We start from the raw sequence: 23005 nt of genomic DNA on the forward strand, positions 1-23005 counted from the left end.
CTGTTTACTCCCATCAGCCCTGGAGACACCGCTGAATACATCAATACCTTAATCCTTCAGAAAATCCGGAACCTTGAGGCCTTCCTTTCTGGTTTCGGACTTCACATCAATCCTGAGAAGTCGAAACAGTTGACTTTCTCTCTCAAAAGGAACTCAACAATAGTATAACCCATTTTAAGAGGATGTGCGATTTCTATCGTCCAAGAACATACAGATCTGGGCGTTATTTTTTATGAAAAGCTCTCCTTTCTACTGCACATAGACCATTTGCAAATAAGGTTCTGTCGACTGTGGTGGACAATTAAACAACAACTAATGCACGTCCATGACCAGGCTGTTGGGTGCAGATATATTAAGACATGTGTTTATCTGGTCATACTCTATGGCGCCGAAGTCTGGACTTCAACTGCTACGACCCATCTTAGATGGATTTTCGCGGGGGAATTCTCAGTTCCCCCCTACACCAAGGACCACCCAGATGGCAGCAGCTCTCAACATCAGACGTCTTCCTGCCATCAATCACGAGAGAAGACTCGTCTTTGCCATCAAAATAATGGTCGGCATTATTTCAGTACCAGATTTCTGGGCTAACTGCGGATGGAGGATCCCAGTCCCAAGCCTTAGGGCTAATCCAATCCTACAGGCCATTCCAAACCAGTTAAAACTAACTGATCGGTTCCTACCTGTGCAAATGCTGCAAGACATACAGTCCTTGGACGGCGACCTCTACAAATTCGCAGTCGACAAGGAATATAGGCAGAAAGTACTCTGTCGATTTCCTTCCCAGGACCACATCATAGGACATTAGAACCTGCTCCGGAGACCTATTCATCACTGCATGGAATCCATCATCTCAGTGTTCAAACCTTTCAGGAGTCATAATGCTTTTTTTTTTTTTTTTTTTGTGTTTATTATGTTGTGAGATTTCTTTTATGTAAACCCCTGGCTTGTAGCCGTGAAGGCAGTTGTATACAGCAATGTGCTTTCTGTATATAATAAAGAGTTCTTCTTCTTCAATACTAAATATCCCAAATGCACAAATATTATTTTGCACATAAATAATATCAAACTTGTACAGTTAACTTGATATATTTTAATTAAATGTTTGTCCAATCACATTCGTATACCTTTCAGTCATTCTAAACTAAGTAAGACCAATTTCATTATCCTAACTTAAAAGGAATCTCAAATGCACAGACCAAACTATGAGTAATATGATTAAAACTTACAATAAAATAAAGTAAAAATTAATTAATAGAAATATACTATATAAGTCTGTGCATAAATAAGCTAACAGTAATCACGAACATAAGAATATTTACAGGTAACTCACAGGCTACATGCCATCATTTTTTAACCACATGGATCTCTTATAGGACATTCCTTTATAACATTAAGGCTACACTATATAACTGCAAATATCACAAAACAATATTTGCAGAGATAGTTCTTCAACAGCGCTGCCCCACTACTATACCAACAAACACCTTTTCGCAAGTTTCAAAGATAAATTGGATTCCCAAACTCCTCCATTTCCTTAATATTGTGTAATACATATGAAAGCCGTCATGAAGACAATGGAAGTTGCATCCTGAATCTGAAAATCCAAGGATCAGTTTGATGATCCTCTTGCCAGTGTAGCTGAGGTTCTGTTTATGTTTTCTAATGAGATCCTCTAAGAGTTTCATCATTACCCTTGTTCAAGGTACCGCCCTTATCTAACCATGATTGTCAGTCAAAACATCACAATTCAAAAAACAGATACTTTGATGAAAGGCAATGGTTCTGCTATTTGATACAGCATTATCCTTATAAAATATCTGAAAAACTAATTGTCTGTGCTAAAGGTAACTGTTTTATGCTCACATGCACATTTCTCTCTCTCTCTCCTTTCTTCACTCTCTCCATATACAGTCCCCCCCACCTCCTTATGTAATACTTGACTTATGGAAATTCAACTTTTCATAAGTTTTTGCTGGCTGGTGCAAACTTAAAAAAATCGTGGAAACATATTTTGCATCCTGTAGGAATAAAAAACATGAAAATATCGTATTGTGAACCCAATAACACTGTTTTTTTTTTTTTGGTAATTCGTTCCAAGACCTCGGAAGTCGAAAATTTTGCTATATAATAAGCTATTTATCTCTCTAAAAGGTCATTTTTATAATGGAAATTGCGCTACATTTTCATCCTTATCATACGTTCTGTTATAAGGATCAATTTTGTATGCCTTTGTGATATTTTTCTAAAACACATTTCTGGAGGTCACTACCATAAAACAATAAAAACAATTTGCACTTTCAAGTTTATTGGACTTTCTATTAGGTGCATTTAATTATAAGTGGATAGTACTCAATCTTATTGTATTTGCAATAATCCTGATAACTGGAATTGTGTGGGTTTTTACATTATTATGGTGAAATGTATTCCCCTTCACCGAAATCTTCAATCATATAAAAAACATAAATAAATTTTCAGAATCTTCTCTTCATTCTTATTTACTTATTACAATGATGAAGGGAAAGGGACCAATGGAAAGTGCAAGTGCTGACAGTGCTAGGAAACGAAACAAAAAAATTGATTTAGAAATGAAGATGATTAATTAAGAAGTATGAAGCAGGACAAAGTTTGTCATCTATTGCAAGGAATTAGGTCTTGCTGATTCAACAATGAACACTATTTTAAGGGACAGTGCGCATATATAAATGAACAGGTTAAAGGATCAACTTATTTCACACTGGGGCCAGTCCGCCCCAACAGTGATCACAAAACAGCGTTCAGGTGCTATATCAAACATGGAAAAGCTATTAATAATATGGATGGAAACAAGATTCAGAAGCAAGTGCTCCTGAATCTAACAGCCATTCAAGTGAGGAGTATTTATGAAGATAACGATAAGTATGGCAAACTCCAAGCCAAGTTCATGGCAAGCAATGGGTGGTTAATAGGTTCAAGTATCACACTGTTTTCCAAAACATTAAAGTAAGCGGTGAAGTCGCCAGTGTCGATTTCGCAGCAGCAGAGAAATTTTGTGATGTGTTGGAAAAAACCTCTTCTAAATCTGCACAGCCCTCAACTTCCGTAGCGACATGCTTATCAGCTGGAGAGTTAATTCTGACAACGATGCTCGAAAGGTAAAACTTGCTGATGTTATGCCTGTCTCCTCTATTTTTGTAATTTTATAAATTTGAAATTTTTGTAATTTTGTACACTCTTGTAATTTTTCCTGCACATGAGATAAAAAACTGAATAATTCTATTTATATGTTCATTGAACATTTCATTTCTGCTTTATCAAATTCAGTGCGCATAGTTGAGAGTGCAGAATTTCCCTAAATGCTTATTTTGGGAAATTCCGACACATAAAATTCGATTTATGGCGTTCCACGGAACACAGCCCTTACATTAATCAGGGAGTGGCTGTATATGTGTGTATGTATATATATATATATATATATATATATATATATGCGCACACATGCACATACGAGGGTTACCCCAAAAGTAATGCACACTGCACACACACATGCTCCTCACTCCATATGCATGCACAACTAGCATTTATCAGGATAATGATTGAAGTTGAGCCACAAAATAAGAGTTCTTGCATGAAATGTTTGCATAGAAGCTTTTAATGATGGTTGGTGATATTGCTTCAGATCAGATTACAGTTTCAGATCAAAGATCTTTTATCAAAATTGAAACTTTAAATGGTTTTATGCTGATACAAAGTTGTGAACTGCTGCAGGAAGTGTGCGATGAGTCAACAGTAGATCGTAGTATGCCTCCATTGATCTCAAAGGACCAGTGTTGAAGATGAGCAATTCTCAGATAGACCGAGAATATCTACAGACAACAGTCATTACTACCATCAGCAGTCATTACTGCAATTTAACTGAGGTGTAGCAATAACAAAAGGTTGCTGTCCAATGGGCCCTACATCTTTGCTGTAAGATGAACAATGAGCTTAGAGGAGAACAGGAATTCTGTGTGTTATCAGACACTCAGTCTAAAACACTGATGGACCCAATAACTTTCTATTTCAGAAGATTTAGGAGAAGTCCGGTTGGCCTGCCTCCCTAAAATCCACTCATGCACACCTTCTCGATGGTAAGCTGTGTTACGTCACCTAGGTGGCAAAGAACGTGTAGAGTGGTCAGATGAAGAGGAAAAGACCAAACCCTCCAGCAGCTTTCACTCCCCCTCTTACGGCAGCAACAGGCCCAGAGTGGAAGCAGAGGGTGCTAAGAATCTTTGGGTATGACCAGGCTGCCATGCACGGAAACTGAACTTAGCCTGTTACAACGTAAGATCACTCATCGGTGAAGACAGGATATTAGAGCTGGAAAAGGAATTAGAAAATGTGAAGTGGAATATTATCGGTTTGGCTGAAACAAGAAGAAGCAATGAATCACTTATAAGTTTATCAAGTGGAAATCTGTTGTACACCAATGGAAACAGTGAAAGAAGCAAAGGTGGAGTTGGCTTTCTGGTCCATAAAGATATAAAAAACAACATTGTGAAATTCAAAAGTACATCAACCAAGGGTGCCAAGACTCAGGATTTCTAAGAGGTACAAGCTAAAGGTTATAATGATTTATGTACCAACATCAAGCCATGATGATGAAGAGGTTGAAGAAGAGGTTGAAGAAATGTACACCAAAATTGAAATTCTTCTAGATGAGCAGAAAACCCACTACACTATCATTATGGGAGACTTCAATGCTAAGGTTGGAAAGAGAGAAAACAGTGTAGAAAGGGAAACTATAGGAAATTTTGGAATTGGTGAAAGAAATTAGAGGTGAAAGACTTGTGGAATTTGTCGACTGTCAGTAATGACAGTCGTAATGTTAAGTAATGAACACTTTTTTCAAGAAAAGGGTGAACAGAAAGTGGATATGGAAGAACCCAAATGAATTAACAACAAATGAAATCTACCTCATCCGCACCAACAGAAGATATATCGTGAATGATGTTACCGTCCTGAACAAGGTAAATGTTGGAAGTGATCACAGAATAGTAAGATGCACACTTGATATAGATGTAAGGAAAAAAAGGAAAAAACTGACTTGAGTAAATAATACGAAGGTCTTTGAGATAACAGAAGAGGAAAAAAAGCAGTATGTACTGGAACTTAAGAACAAGTTTGAGCTTCTGCAGACTTCTCAGGATCAAGACATCGACAAGGAATATTACAACTTTCTGAAAGTGAAAAAGCCCAAGAAACCTATAGGTAAAAAGAAACCTAAAGAAGAAAAAATTAATCAAGAAACACTTGTTGTGATCAACCGAAGATAACAAATGAAGAGCAAGATAAACACTGACAAGGAGAAAATTTACTATACTGAGTTATGCAAAGCCATTAGAAAGAGACTCAGAGAGGATATAAGAAGATTTAACACAAGAAAAGTAGAACAAGCATTAAGGGAAAACAAAGGACTTAAATCAGCAGCCATGAGCAGTAATACAGAAAGACAAATGATACTGAAACTGAAGAATAGCGATGATGTACTTATAAATAGCAGAGAAGGCATAATTCAAATAGCAGAAGACTACTATAGAGAATTATACAAGGAGCGAGGGGATGATGCCAGCACTGGGGAAGGTGGATCGCAAATTAGTAACACATATGGCATACTCGATATCCTTCCTGATGATGTAGAACATGCATTGAAGAAAATGAAGAATGAGAAAACCCCAGGGGAAGATGAAGTTACTGTAGAGTTGTTAAAATTGGGAGGAAGAGACATGACACAAAAACTGGCGAGGCTCTTCACAAAATGCATTAGAAAAGGTGTGACGCTTAAGGAGTGGAATAATGCAATCATAGTTTGCTGCATAAGAAGGCACCTCCATAGCTAGGTGGGCAGGAGCAGCAGTGCATAGCACACGCTTCTTGATTAGACCGGCGTTCGAGCCCATGACTACCAAATACAGAGGATGCAGAAAGGTCAGGGAATGACCACCGCATATCCCCAGAGCAATATGGCCTTAGTTGCTAATGGTCCTAAAAACCAAATAACAAACAAACAAGCTGCATAAGAAAGGAGATAAATCAGAAATTGGAAATTATAAACCAATTAGCTTGTTATCCTATATCTACAAGTTGTTCACAAGGGTTATTACTAACAGATTAGAAAGAATACTTGATGAGAATCAACCGAAAGAGCAAGCTGGCTTTAGGACAGGATTCTCAACAATGGATCACCTTCATGTAATAACACAGCTAATGGAGAAAGCATATGAATACAAAACACCATTATCCCTGGCATTTGTAGATTATGAAAAGGCATTTGACTCCATACAGTATAAGGCAATGTTTCGGGCATTGGAAAGACAAGGCAGAGATACCCCATATATTACGATTTTGAAGAAAATATACGAGAACACTACCTCCTTTATTAGACTAGACAAAGACAGTAGCAAATTTAAAATTGGGCAAGGAGTTTGACAATATTTCCGAAGTTGTTTACTGCTGCCCTTGAGGAAGCTTTCAGATTAGACTGCTCGCAGAAAGGAGTCAATGTGAACAGAGTACCTAAACCATTTACGATTTGCAGATGACACTGTGGTCATAAGCCACGATCCCAAAGAATTAGAGGAAAATCTTAATCAGTTATGCAAAGTTAGTAAGGATTTTGGACTAAAGATGAATATGGCTAAAACAAAAGTAATGATTAACAAGTATGCCACAGAAAGGGATATAATGATTAAAGGAGCAGTAATTGAAAAGGTGGAGTCATATACTTATCTGGGCCAAGTCATTAGCTGTAATAATGATAAATGGCTGGAAGTCAAGAGAAGAATAAGTTTTGGATGGATAGCATTCAGGAAATAGAGTCACATACTGAGGAGCAATATCCAAATTTGTCTGAAACATAAAATATGAACCAATGAACTCCATTGGTTCATATTTTGAACCAATGTATACTCCCCACCATGACTTATGGAAGTGAAACTTGGGTACTCACCAAAAGAATGGAAGAGAAGCTGAGAACTACACAGTGAAGAATGGAACAAATTATATTGGGAATCAGACTGTCGGATAAGAAGAGAAACACATGGATTAGGCAGCAAACTCAAGTAAAGGACATTCTTATCAAAACTAAAGAACTAAAATGGTCTTGGGTGGGGCACATAGTGCACAAGATGACAGATGGACTAAGAAAATAACTGAATAATACCGAAGACAGAGATGGACAGATGAAATTCACGAGTAAGTGGGTAGCAAATGGATGGCCATTTCACAAACAGAAGGAACTGGAAAGTTGCTGGAGAGGCTTTCATCTTATAGTGGACTGAAAATGGCTGATGATGATGATGATGAACAATGAGCAAAGTGTAAAGAAATTGCAATGCATTTTCTCACAAGTTATTGACATTAAAATTTTAAAATGTGCTGTTGAGAAATGGACATACAACTTTGAACTGGAAATGAAGTCGTAATCAGCTCAGTGGAAGCATCCATCTTTGGCATGCTCCTCTAAATGTCACTGGCAACAATCAAAGGTGAAACAAATGTTCATCATAGCATACAATTATGAGAGCATTATTGCTGCTGATCATGTGCCACTTAGAGGAACAGAAATAGACGCTAATATGCAACACTTCATCAGAAATTATGCCCAAATTTCGTCCAAAGCAACCAAATATGTTGGGAGCTGTTGGAATTGTATTCCACGTGCCACTCATATTACAGTCTGTACAGCCTGTTTTCACAGATTACAAGTGGGAAGCATCAACTCACTCTCCCTTCATAGTCTGATACGAGTCCTTGTAATTACAATCTATTCTCCAAGCTCAAGGAACTGTTGTGTGGACAAAGATTTCTGTCTTTAGAAGGGTTGAGTATAGCTGTGACTCAATGCACCACAGTTAAATGGTAATCCAAAAATTACCTGAACATTGGGAAGCAGTCAAAGTTTTAAGGAGACTACACTGAAGGTTTCTAATGTAAAATTCATTCTAAAATAAATTCATTTTAAGTTAACTGCTTTTTTGCATTACTTTTTGGACAACTTTTGTGTGTCCATCTGATGCTACTGCTAGTAGTCAAGCCCATGCATTGCTTAGTCTATGCTAATGTATGAGGCAGTAAACCAGTTTATTGTTTCAGTGTATTTTATTCATTGATGAAATGGTTAATTTTTATTTTATTAATTTATTTTTTAATCTTCTGAATCCATCCACATAGCTGTTTTTTCAAATTGGTTTTTTGCTAATAGAGGCAATTTGATATGTGACTTAATTGTTCTGTGATAAGCAAAATTCTCTACAGTTAACTGGTTTAGTAAGTTACATATATGCAAACTCTAAACTAGGCTGGGTTTTCTAGTTATGACTATTTCATAAATAAGTTGCATTAAGTAATATTAAGTTAGCACTTCAATTAAATAATGTGTGGAGGCACTAATTAATTTTCTTTATGGAATAGAATGCATCAGCTTTATTTAGAGTCAAAAAGCTAAAAAAAGTTTTTCCCAATCAATTCAATCTGACATTTCTCACAATATGATATGCAGCTCATCCTGCTATAATACCTGGCATATATTCCAAAAAAAAAAAAAAAAAAAAACAGCATGTAAAAGAAATGCATGCTATAGCACGTACATTTTCTATAACAGTCTGGGATAAGTTCCATAAAAGGTATAAATTGTCAATACGTTCTCCATTTTCAGATTTTTTTTTATTAATATATATTAAGCTATAATTGATAAATAACAAAAGGTTATTAAATAAAAATTTATTGAAATAAAATACAGATGGACAACAATGTGTTTTCTTTTTTTTCCCTCTTCCTTCTAAAATATATATCTGTAAATGATTATCAGATCCAATTTTCTTTTGACGTGCAGCTTCTTTTGATGCTTGGATCAATGTCAGAAAACATTTTTGTCAAAACTTTAAACTTCCATTTTTATTTATTTCAGTATCTAATGCTGCTCTGTTTTTTTTGAAACAGACTTTTTTTGATTTTTTTTGCACTTATTATTTGCAGTACCAATACAAATACTAATGCAGAAACATTTCTACTGCCACGATGCCATTCTTTAGTTTGGTTGTGGTGCTACTTGTTTGCATTTGATCAACATAACAAACCCTCCTGCCCATCCCAAATATCATTATTCTTCACTGCATGGTTCTTTTCTTGGATAGTAAGGATCCATATATACAAGACCAACATAGACATTTTTACACACATATTATATAACACATGCTCGTGGACAACTATAAACTGAAATGACACTAGTGAGAAAGGGTGTAACATGGCACCAAGCACATAGGTTTTGTGCGCATAATTATTATTATTAGCCATATAGTGCAAGGAAGCCTGAGGCTTATGCTGCACCAGACAAAAAAAAAAAAAAAAAAATTCCAAGTTACCCAGAGAGAGAGAGAGAGAGAGAGAGAGAGAGAGAGAGAGAGAGAGAGAGAGAGAGAGAGAGAGAGAGAGAGAGAGAGAGAGAGAGAGAGAGTGTGTGTAGAAAGGAATCACCAAGAAAGAGAAGAATGATGATATCCAGCTCTGGACCCTGAACTCACGAGATGTGAGCCTCAGGCGTTATGGCAGACAAGGTCTCAAAATAAATATGCACGTAACCTGAAATGCACATTGCAAGATGGCATGTTATAGCGGGGCAAGCTGTATAAGTGATGCATTTATGCACTGTTTCATATGCAAACTTCTAATGCTGGCATCTGCATTCAACTTAGAGAAATTTACTGAAAACTTGCAATAACAATGCTGTTCTTTTCTGCCTTTATAGTCGGAAGGTTTCATATCTCTCTCTCTTCAAAATATTCACCTGAGACCAGTTTTAAAATTTTTTTTTTTTAATGATTTGCCATTAGTACTATGGCCTATGTAGTAAAAAATTTTAAAAATCTGAAAATGTTTTACCAACAAATCATATGATCATCCCCTCCCCCACCTTCCATATAAACCTTAATAACTATTATTGTCTTCATACTGAATTGTTGAATACTGTTGGGATACCAAATTATAATTCTGCTGTTTTAGTATTAAAAATGTAAAACTAATGAAATTACTTGAAGCTCTAATGATAAATACTGGAAAAATGTTTTGTCTAAACACTAAAAATCATAAATTAATAATATCTTTAGCGATAATTTATTCTATCTTAATTATGCTACATAATGAATAAAAAATTATAAAGAACTAATTGCTAAAAGAGTTCCTATCATATCTAATCAAATCAGGAAGATTTCCACTATTTGTTTGAGTTTCCTAATAATATTCCAATGACCATAATTGCAAAACGTAGGGAAAATGAATGATGCAATCTTTTTCTCTAATACATCAACTGTACAGCCATATATAAACTAAAATAAACACTTTACAGAGATAATTCTGAACTTAAACAGACTGATACAGCCATTCTGTACAAAGTTACAGAAAAGTGAAAAATAAATAAATAAAAAGACACTGAGAAGGGCATAAACTGCAAACAAGCGAGCAAACAAAAGTTTTACTTTCAATATACTTACAGCATTTACTTCACTTTCATCATACCACACATTAATTATAAGGATGCATAAGAGCTTCATCAACAGATATTCTTTTTTCTGGATCGATTACCAACATTTTGGACAGTAAGTCTCTAGCCTGGCTTGCTGAATTGAAAGAAAACATTAAATGTCAAAAGCAAAAAAATATAAAATAGAATTATAAATGAAAAGAACTAAGAAATGTTTCTATATCATTGTTATTTAATTTATATATGTGAGTAATAATTACATTTCTGATTTTTTACTGTTGCCTCTTACAAGAACGTGAAGGAACTCTTTTAAGAGACTACAACAACAAGAAATCAGAAATTATACCCAAATTTCGTCCAAAGCAACCAAATATGTTGGGAGCTGTTAGAATTGTATTCCACGTGCCACTCATATTACAGTCTGTACAGCCTGTTTTCACAGATTACAAGTGCGAAGCATCACCTCAATCTCCCTTCACTCAAAGAGAATGAATGAATGTTGTGACATTCATCCTCCTCTTTTATTGCATCTCCAAAGCCACTGTCCACAAACCTTCTTTCTCATTTTTTTGGAATTTTGTTTTACTTCATTTTTTATAAAATGATGAAGACAAAAAAAAAAAAAAAAATAGTAAGATGAGGTAGTAAGTACAGGTTGGTTGAACATAATACTCAAGAAACTACATAGTCTTCATCAAAGTATGCATCGAAGGTGAGCCCCGCTTAAGGCTGATAATTCGTTCCAGAAAAACAGAGCGATAAGCGAATCTGAATTAAGCAAGTGCCGCATTCTCATAGGGTAACTATGTATCTGAGTTGCAGTCGGTGCCATAGGATATTTCCTAATCAATAATAAAGGACAGTGAAAAGATGCACAAATGTCGATCAAAATATTATAATATTCAAATATTTGTACATATAAAATAATCTGCATTAAACACGTATATATAATTATGTGGTAACTACTTATATATCAAAATTAAACTTAAAATTGTAATTAAAATCATGAATTTAATTGATTTAATTTAATTGATGAATTTAATAATGAAAAATGTGTCGATTTCGGGTTGTATTTTGGCCCTCTTCCTGGTAAACTAAAAGGGGTTTTAATTTTAAATCCCCCGCAGCGTTACCACACAACAATAAAGTCAACCGATCCTTCACCACTTTGAAATCTGGCATGTTTTTTTCTTCTTTCAATATGAAACTTCTTTTAGGCATTCGTTTCCAAAAAAGTCGTGCTTCATCTATGTTAAAAACTTGTTGAAAAGTGTAAAACATAACACCCCTCTTCAATAATTTTAACAAGTTCTTTTTTGAAAGTTTCGGCTCCTTGATCTGCACTTGTAATAACTGAGATGATTTTGCAATAACTGAGAGCAAAGTGGAGGAGAAATTATTGAAGTTAAACATAAGAAAGGCACCTGAAGTGGATGGGATCTATCTAGTTATATTAAAGGAGGCAGCAAAGAAAGTAAGCAAACCCTTAGCCATAAATATGAGAGCATCTTTGGACTCAGGGGAGATCCCCACAGACTGGAGATGCGCAAATGTAATCCCAATTCACAAAGGGGGATCGAAGGGTGACACGAGTAATTACAGACCAGTTAGTTTAACTTCTGTTCCAGGTAAACTAATGGAGTCACTGGTTAAAGATGCATTGCAGGATCATCTAGACAAGACTGCAGCAATAATTCAGACACAGCATGGGTTTGTTAAGGGAAAGTCTTGTCTGACAAATTTGACTGAATATTATGATGTGGTTACAAAGGAACTGGATGCAAAAAATAATTTTGATATCATATACTTGGATTTCAGGAAAGCTTTTGACACTGTTGCGCATGGCAGACTACTGTACAAATTGGAGCAGAATGGTATTAAGGGTAAGTTGCTACAATGGATAAAAGGATGGTTGAGTGGGAGAAGACAGAGGATGGTAATCAATGGATGCTGCTGTTCGTGGACTAATGTTAATAGTGAAGTCCCACAGAGTTCAGTGTTGGAGCCACTGTTGTTTTGTATATTTATCAATGATATTGATGAAGGTATATCAGGCTTAGTGTCGAAGTTTGTAGATGATACAAAGGTTGGCAGGGTTGCTAATGACAATAATGGCAGTGTGCTACTGAAAAATGATCTAGAAAATTTGGGCAGATGGGATAAGAAGTGGCAATTGAGGTTTAACATTGACAAATGTAAAGTAGTGCATATGGGAAGAAGTAACCCCAGAGAAACGTACCAACTGTGTGGTAGAAAATGAAGAAGACCTGGGAGTAATTGTGCAGTCAGATATGAAATTTTCTGAGCAATGCAGATGGGCTGCCAGGGCAGGTCATGGGGTTTTGTCAATGATATACAGGAATTTTGCTATCAGGGGAAAGGAGGTGATTGTCCCTCTGTATAAGGCAATGGTCAGTCAGTCCTGGAGTACTGCGTACAGGTCTGGAGGCCTCATTTTAGGAAGGATGCAGATTTGCTTGAGCATGTACAGAGAAGGGCAACAAGATTGGTGAGAGGAATGAAGGGATCCTCTCAACAAGAGAGGCTTAAGTTCTGCAAATTGCAAAACTTAAGGCTGGGGACTAGGCACCTGCAAGGCGATCTGATTGAGTTGTATAAGGCCTTGAATGGGTTTAGCACGCCGAATTCTGATGGGATTCTTCCACTTGTTCAGATTACGAACCTAAGGGAGCATAAATTCAAATTGAGGAAAGACAGATGTAGAATAGATTGTGCGGAAATTTGCCTTTAGCCAGTGAGTGGTTAATTGCTGGAACAAACTTCCATCTGTTGTTGTGGAAGTTGATAAGTTAAATAAATTTATGGAGGAACTGGACAAACATTTAGAGGGAATGTTGTGTAATTTTTTTAATTTTATTATTATTATTTTTTTTTTTTTGGCTGATGCTAGATAAGCTCATACACTTGCTTTTTTGCATCACAAGCCACCACTACTACTACTAGTTGTGGCTTCTACCTGGATTTTAAATCTATTCAACCAGCTTTTACTAGTTTTAAATGGTTCCACATTTTTTTTTTTTTTTTTATATTTAACTTAACTGAATTCTGAGTTGGATATTATCTTCAATAAAATTAGATAGAACCTCTCCCATTTCAATCCTAATAGCCGGCCTAACCCTAGTTGCTTGCAGTGGAACAACTGTCTTTCCCGCTGTTAAAATTAATTATTTATTTTTATAATTGTTCTTACAGTTAAACCTGCCAGTCCTAAATTATGTGCTATACAAAGTCATTATCCCTCCAACTTAGAATCCTCCTCATGGAGTATTTTTAATAAAAGGCTGAAATTCTGTAGTTGCAGCGTCTGGAGACTAGGCACCTACAAGGTTTGTTTGTTTGTTTGGTTTTTAGGAGCATTAGCAACTAAGGCCACATTGCTCCAGGGATATGCTGTGGTCGTTCCCTGACCTTTCCGCATCCTCCGTATTTGGTGGTCATGGGCTCAAACCCCGGTCTAATCAAGAAGCATGTGCTACGCACTGCTGCTCCTGCCCACCTAGCTACGAAGGTGTCACCTACAAGGTGATCTGATTGAGGTGTATAAGGCCTTGAATGGGTTGAGCAGGCTCAATTCTGATGGGATTCTTCCTCTTGCTTAGATTACGAACCTGAGGGGGCATAAATTCAAATTGAGGAAAGACAGTTGTTGAATAGATGTGCAAAAATTTGCTTTTAGCCAGAAGGTAGTTGATTGCTGGAACAAACTTCCATATGTCATTGTGGAAGTTGATAGTTAAAATAAATTCAAGGAGGAACTGGACAAACTGTTAGGGGGAATGGATGTGTGAAATGTTTTTTTTTTTTTTTTTTTTTGCTGTTGCTACATAAGCTTGCTTCCTTGCATTGCATGCCACTGATTAGGCTCATGGGGTTACTTCACAATAAAGTGTTCTATAAAGTTATAATCTTAGTAATTAACTGATAAGATAACTATTTATTTTTCACTTTTATTAATCATAGAAAAAGAAAAAAAATTCAATTAATTTAAGGAAAAAAAATAACTGTATCCAAAATGTAAAGCACTGCATGTATAACCTAACTTGATTTTGACCTTTGTTTCACTTTTATAATTTTTTTTTTTTAACTTAAGTGTCAGCCCATCTTTTCTATCCACAATCTTTTTCCTATTTTAGAACCTATTTGAGGAAGACTACAAAGAATATTTTCATTATTTTTTTATTCTACTGTTGTGAGATCACACCCATTTGGTAAATATGACAATTCAGTATAGAAATTGATGTCAAAAGCGCCAGATCAAAAAAGCAAACCTTTGGCACATCATGCCGCAGAGAGTAAATTTAGTGAACAGTGATTCTGGATAGCCTTTGGTAAGAGAGTTATATACATTCATTCATTTTCCAGTCTATGGCAGTCTACCTTTTTATTTTATGATGCACCCATAACAAATTAACACAGATGGGATGAAGGTTGACAAACAAGAACCTATTCATAACAGAATTAAATTTCTGTAGACTAAAGCAATTAGTACACTAGTACCACATATGGGTTGTAAAGCAAGGAGAAATATCACTATGTGATATACAGTACCAGAAATGGAGAATAAAAAAGTAAGCACAAAAAGTTAGGTTAATGAATTTCAAATTGAATTGTGAATGGATGTGCACTGGTTTACACATATGTTTGAACATTTATTTTGAAACCTGTATTATACTTTTTATTTAAACATAAAACTACTAAAGCAATTAGTACACTAGTACCACAGATGGGTTGTAAAGCAAGAAGAAACTTAGTGAAAGACTGTTAAATGAAGAATACTAAATGAATTAAAAGAAGAAATATCACATAGTGATACAGAAATCAAATTTACAATGTGCTTAGAGATGTTTTTCTTCTTCCCCCACCAAATCTACTGAGAAGGCTGCGATATATTGGCCATAATGTATGATAATCCCAACTTCACTAAGAGCTGATAAATGCCATTTTCAGTTTTGCACCACTTTCCAGAATTTCTTTTCATATAAACCTTCAAGTGCAGCAACTGACTCTCAATAAATTTGTCTCCCATGTCACAAAGCGTCCTTTCTTCTTCTTTCAGTTTGTTTAGTATCATATTACCTACATTTGGAAGATTGTTTTTAAACTGTTATTGTGTTTAAAAGAAGAATGTTGTCTATCTTCTCAAGAAGACAGTTCTGTGCAAGCTTTAACAGTAAAAAAAAAAAAAAAACTATTAGCATTAGCAAAGGCACATGATGCAAGAAAGAAAGCTTATATAGGATCAGCAAAAAAAAAAAAAAAATCTAATTTCACCCGTCCACTCACTCCAAATGTTTGTCTAGTTCTGCCTTGAATCTATTTAAGCTATCAACTTCTACAACAGATGGAAGTTTGTTCCAGCAATCGACCACATGTTGGCTAAAGGCAAACTTCCACACATCTATCCTACAACCATCTTTCCTCAATTTGAATTTATGCCCTCTCATTTGATTATTCTGAGCAAGAGGAAGAATCCCATCAGCAGTGAGCATGCTCAAACCATTCAAGGCTTTATACACCTCAGTCAGATCACATCGCAGGTGCCTAGTCTCCAGACACTGTAATTTGCAAAACTTAAGCCTTTCTTTGTAAGAGCAACCCTTTTTTCCATTCACTAATATTGTTCCCCTTCTCTGCACTCGCTCCAGCAGCTCTACATCCTTCCTAAAATGAGGCCTCCAGACCTGTATACAGTACTCAAGTTGTGGCCTGACCAGTGTCTCATACAAGGGGATAATCACCTCCTTATCCCTGCTAGAAAACTTCATATCTGCCTGCACAATTATCCCCAGGTCCTTTTCATTCTCTACCACTGTCAGTGTAGTACCACACAGTTGATACATTACTCTGGGGTTACTGCTTCCCATATGTAATACTTTACCCTCGTCAATGTAAAACTTCAGTTGCCACCTCTCAGCCCATCTGCTCAATTTTTATAGACCCTGTTGCAGCAGCATACTGTCATTAACAACATTGCCAACCTTCATATTGTCTGCAAACTTGGACATTAAATATACCATCTGATATACCATCATCAATATCTTTAATAAATAAAGAAAACAACAATGACTCAACACTGAACCCTGGGGGACTCCACTAATAACATCAGTCCAAGAAGAGCAGTGTCCATTGATTACCACTCTTGTCTTCTCCCACTCAACCATCCCTTTATCCATAGCAGCAATTTGCTTCCAACGCCACACTGCTCCAATTTGTGCAGCAATCTTCCATGTACAACAGTATCAAAAGCCTTTCTAAGATCCAAATATATGATATCAAAATTATTCCCTGCATCCAGTTCCTTTGTGACCACACCGTAGTATCCAATCAAATTGGTCAGACAAGACTTGCCCTTAAGAAAACCATGCTTGCCCAAGCTATAACTGAAGCCTTGTCTAAATGATCCTGTAGTGCTTCTTTAACCAGTGCCTCCATTAATTTCCCTGGAAACTAACAGGTCTGTAATTACTTCTATAGCTCTTTAATCCTCCTTTGTGAAATGGTGTCACATTTGCATATCTCCAGTCCATGGAAGCTCTCATAATTATGGCTAAAGGTTTGCTTACTTCCTTTACTGCCTCCTTTAATATAACTGGATAAATCTCATCCAGCCCAGGTGCCTTTCTTATGTTTATCTTCAACAATGTCTCCTCCACTTTGCTCTCAGTTATTACAAAATCATCTAGCTCACTGCCAAAGTTTAATTCAACTCTGGGATTCCCCTCCCTGAATAACTTCTCATGTGTGAATGTACAAGCAAAATACTCATTTAATTTGCTAGCAACTTGAGCAGGGTCATCAACAGTTGAACCATCAATAACAAGTGGACCAATCAGATCATCCCCTTCCTTCTAGAGTTTACATAAGTAAAATCTCTTTGCTGTTTTTCTTTGCATCTTTTGCCAAAAATTTCTCATAATCTGCCTTTGCCTGCCTAATCTCCTTTGTGACTTAGTTACAGACCAGCTTATATCTATCATAGGCTTCCGTGTCACCCATTAATATATATGCATCCCATGCATTTTTCTTCTCTGCCATATGTCTCATTATTTCATCTGACATCCATTTAGGCCTAAGCCTTGAACAATATTTCTTAGATGGTATGAAAAGCCTAGTAGCTTCCAAGATTAATTCTTTGAATGCTTCCCATTTTAAATTTGCTGTTGGTAACATCATTGGTTGGTCCCGAGTATAGAATTAAAATACTGTCTCAGACCTCCGTAGTCACCTTTACGAAAGCAAAAACCTTTTCCTGATGATAGTTACCTCTTTCAGTAAATCCCACTTCAGCACACTGTGATCACTGCCGACTAGTGGTTCCTTTATCTGCAGATTCTTAATGCACGAAGAATCACTATTGATAATCAGATCAAGAGTATTACTCCCTCTAGTTACCTCCTGAACATGCTGCTGTAGAAAACAATCATCCAATAAATTCACAAAAGCCTTTCTAGAGTGTGTGACAAACCCACAAATTCCAGTCAATATCTGAGAAATTAACATCCCCCATTATTAGACTGATTTTCTGGCCACTCTATTTCCCTGTACAGTTGTTTGTTAATCAGAGTCATTAGGCCTATAACACACTGATACTATCAATTTTGATTTCCCAGGGCTTATGTCACACCAAACTGACTCGACACTGCACTGTCCAGCCATGTCAACTGTATGTACTCCCTTGATTTTTATGTTTCTTAACTAATAGCATAACCCCTCCTCCCTTCCTATCCTGTTTATCCTTCCTGCGCACATTGTACTCCCCAAATTCCATTTCTGCATTCCTTATATCTGTGTGACACCATGTCCCTGATATCCCAACAATGTCTTTGATGTTTTAATCAACACTCGAATTTATCAAATTTATTTACCAAACTCCTAGCACTGATGTACACGCAAGTATACATACACCTGTTCCTATTTTTAGCTACCCTAACACAGCCCATGTGTTTACTTGTACCGCAATGACTCCCAGAAGTCTCTGAAATCCCCTGCATCTTCATTTCCAGGCTGCTGCTCATTCCAATAGAAACAGTGCAAGAATCACTTTCATCTCAGCCAGCAGCTACTATTAATCTATTAGCCCATGTATCTCCCCCCCCAAGGTAGCAGTTTTCTGACCCGCCTAACACTGCCTCGATGCATCAGCAAAAAATATTTTTGCATCCTTTCTATTTAAGTGTATCCCATTTCTGTAGAAGCAGTCTCTCTTGTTAGCAAGCACACATCACACTGAAAAAAATTCTATCCCTTGAGCCTTGCACAACCTCTCCAGGGCCGAACCAATCAACAAGGCTCTCATCACGTACTCCTTCCTATCGTGTCTGGGCAGAACTGCAGACACTTTCAAATTCAACCCTAATTCATGGCTTTTTTTTCAACAGTGACCTGTACTTGTTAAGCAATTCCCCCGGTCTCCTACTCTTAATATCATTAGTGCCAACATGTACAACAATATCACCTTTTGTGCTCTTAAAAGATATCTGCTCTACAATGTCATCAACCTTTACCACTGGCAGACATACCCTGGTCCTGTTCCACCTATCCTTTTTGCACAATACGTTCCCTGTTTCCCTGACAATAAAGTCACTGACTACTACTAGTTCCTGTGGGACCAGCACATTCTGCCTTGGGGGTTGCTGCTGTGTTGCACGATGTTCAAGTGCAAGCTCTGGCTTTATTTAACTCCTCTACAATTAGTCTGTGTTAACCAAGTTTCTCCTAGCTTCCAGAGCTTTCTCTCATCCATTGGTATTAGGATACCAATTTGTAGAGCAGATATCATCTTTTAAGAGCACAAAAGGTGATATAGGTGATATACATATACCAATAGCTCTGGCTTTATAATAATACTACCAGAATGGTATGCAGTTTTTCATTTGTTTTATTTCTAGTTTGAATTAACCATTTTTTCTACTGAACTTCTGGTTTCCCAACCCTCATTTATTTCATCATATAGTAAAATTCCTTTTAACTGAATTATTTTTATTTTTTTTTCCCCCTTCAAATAAACTGACATTTCACTTAAAGAAATTGATACATTTATTATTTAACTATAAGAAACAAAATTATCACATCAATACAATGAAATATGATTCCATTTATATAAACATTATGAATGGAGCAGAGAAGAGTAAATTTTGCCCAATCAATTCTGTTTAATATCAACTATACTAATATGATATAAAAAAATGTCATTATGAGAAAAAAAAAAAAAAAAAAAAATCACCACTACATAAATTACTGCAAATAGAAATTCATGCAATAGTCAATTTGCAGGTATTTTATTTTTTACAGCAAAGTTTTATGCATCACATCAATATGGTTAATCATCTGGGCCTCCTTAGCCTTTTCACTGATTAATGAAACTCCTTTGAGGTTTCTTTCTTTTTTCTCTCTTTTTTTAAATACCTTGTTATTTAAATTATTTATATAGGCCCTCATTTAACTTACAGGATATGTCTAGGTTGTTTTTGTAATGATCCAGATTATCACTTTTTCACAGATGAAGAAACAGATTCACAATTAAATACTAATCTACATCAGACAGGAATAGAAAACGGATGGGTATACTCGTATACCACAGAAAGTAACAGTGGGCGAAGCATTTTAAACCCTTCTGATTGCTAATAGATGGACAAAATTTCAAGAATTAAATTAGAACCAAATGACGTTTGAAGAAAATGCAGGATCTTGCAGCAGGGGAAAAAAAAAAAAACGATTGATATCTTTCAAACAGTAAAACATCAGCAATTATTTTAAAGCTGTATCAGCAGGTACAGTACACTTGTATTATGTATAAATAATAAATGAAACTGTGATTTGCTTCCATTAAGGGTTTTTTTTTTTCTTTTTCACTGCTTGCTTATATTATAATGGGAGAATTTTAATTTTATAGATATTGACTGGATCATGTGGTCACTCACACAGTGGGAGAGCCATGCTGGATATACTAGATGACTGTTTTCTGCACATGCAATGAGAGAAAGCAATATCCTTGATTTGATTATCAACAGTGACTCTTCATGCATTAAAAATCTCTTGCTAGAGGAACCAGCAGACAGCAATGATCACAATATATTGCTGTGGGATTTACTTAAGATGTAATTATATCAAGGGTTAAGGGAAGGAATTTTGAATTAGTAAAGGTGACTACAATGGTCTTAAGACTGTTTTAAAGTTTTTCAGTGGGATCAATTAATGATGTTACCAATTCCTAATTTGAAACGGGAAGCATTCGAGGAAGCAATCAGAGAAGCTACTCAGCTATTTATACTAAGAGATATTGTTCAAAGTTCAGACCTAGATCGATGTCAGACAAACTGATGAGACTAATGGCAGCAAGAAAAATGAATAATATGATTATATATTATCAGGGACACAGAAACCTACAGTAAGAGCGAACTAGTCTGAAACATAGTCACCATGGGGTTAGGCAAACTATGGTCCATTATGAGAATGTCTTTGGCTAAGAGTGCAAAGAGATGAATCATAATGGGCAGCTAGATATGGATGATATAACTGTTGATGATTCTGTTCAGGCTGCTGATAAATTGAATTGATACTTTGCATCTACATGAGGAATTTTTTTAGGGATGGGGATACCAGAAGTATATCAAATTAGTAATACTAGTAGCAAATGATGCAATAAAGAAAAATTATACAGAATCAGCAAAAAAAAAAAAAAACCCAACACTTCCCATATCACCTGTCCTGTTCTTCCTTTAATTTATTCAGACTATCCACTTCTACAATGCCAGGTGGAAGTTTGTTCCAACGATCAACAACCATCCATCCTCAATTTGAATTATGTCCCCTCGTGTGTAGTCTGAGCAAGAGGAAGGAGCATTAAACACCTCAGATCTCCTGACTGTGTCTAGTCTACAGGCACTGCAATTTGCAAAACTGAAGCCTTTCTTGGTAATACCAGCCTTTTGATTCAGTCACTAATATCATTTCTCTTCTTTGCACCCCTCCAACAGATCCACATCCTTCAGCAAATGAGGCTTCTAAACTTGTATGCAGTATTCAAGGTGTGGCCTAACCACAGCCTTACACAATGAGATAAACAAGTCCTTATCCCTACCAGAAAAATTCCTGTAAAAACCCCATGGGATGTTCTGAGAGCCTGTCTGCACTGCTCAGAGAACTTCACATCTGACTGCTCATTTATTCTCCACCACCCTAAGTGTGGTACTTTATTCTGGGATTACTGCCGTCCACGTGCAGTACCTTGCATTTTTAAATGTTAAACCTCAACTGCTTCTTCTCAGCCCATATTGCGCATTTTTGTAGCTTGCAGCATTGTGCCTTGATTTCTGTCATTAATCACTCTGCCGACCTCCATATCATCTGCAAATTTTGAATCAAATTTGATATACCTTCATAAATATTGAAAACAATAAAAGGCCCAACAATGAACCTTGAGGAACTCCACTAATAATATCAGTCCAAGGAGAACAGTGCCAGCTTCCTCTCTTCTGCTCAATTTTCCCTTCATCCACAACATCTCCTTATCAGAAAGTTTACTGAGATCTCCCTCTAACAAATCCATGCTGTGATTACCATATAACTGCATACCTCAAGATGATCCTGCTTTATTTCTTTATCGATTGATTCCATTATTTTTGATGGAATAGAAATTAAGCTTACAGGTCCTTAATTACTGACTTTGCCCTTTCATTCCCCTTTGTGAATGAGGAGACATTTGACATCTCAAACCTGTAGGGAACTCCCCTGAACCCTAGGATGCTCTGGTAATGATGCTAAAGGTTTCCTTACTCTTTTGCTGTCTTTTTTAATATAATTGAATAGATTCTGTCAGTCCCAGGTGCCTTATTTACTTTTAGCTTCAACAATTTCTCTTTCACTTTCCTCAGAGTTATCACAAAATTGTTTAGTTCCTCACTATAACTTGATTTACTTCTGGTACCCCCATCCCTTAAAACTTCTTTGTGTGTGAATACAGATGCAAATATTTATTCATTTTGTTAGCAACCTTAAAGAGGTTCATCAATAGTTATTCCATTCTTATCTATTAGGCTGGTATATTTAATCCTTTTCGTTCTGGTGTTAACATATGCAAAGAATTCTTCACTACTTTTCTTTGCTTCTAGCCGAAGACGACAATTCATAAGCTGCTTAGCCTGCCTACCCACCTTAGTGATTTGATTGCAGACTAGCTTGTACTTACTCCAGGTTTCTGTATCCCCTGATAATTCATAATCAATCCCATGCAGTTTTCTTTGCTACCACTAGTCTCATCAGTTCATCCGACATCCACTTAGGTCTAAATCTTGAACAATACTTTTTAATTGGTATAAAAAGCCTAATAGTTTTTATTATTACTTTCCTGATTGCTTTCCATTTAGAATTTGTAGTTGGTAATATCATCAGTTCACCAACTAAAGTACTACCATTGTAGTCACCTTTATGCCAGCAAAATCCCTTCATTTTATTGTGTGTGTGTGTGTGTGTGTGCGCGCGCGTCTG

The 23005-nt window shown here is 36.3% G+C and overlaps 1 protein-coding gene across 1 annotated transcript in view; it reads right to left on the reverse strand.

The window, feature by feature from the left end:
- Positions 1-23005, reverse strand: part of LOC150083552 (stress-activated protein kinase JNK-like) — a 440237-nt gene that overhangs the window by 107318 nt on the left and 309914 nt on the right. Inside the window, 2 exon segments of the mRNA XM_090378067.1 lie at positions 10509-10544; positions 10546-10634. Coding sequence (XP_090234193.1) covers positions 10509-10544; positions 10546-10634 — 125 coding nt within the window.

This window comes from Mastigoproctus giganteus, chromosome 7 (assembly GCF_048544385.1).
Source record: "Mastigoproctus giganteus isolate SK-2022 chromosome 7, ASM4854438v1, whole genome shotgun sequence".
Taxonomy (NCBI): Eukaryota; Metazoa; Arthropoda; class Arachnida; order Uropygi; family Thelyphonidae; genus Mastigoproctus; species Mastigoproctus giganteus.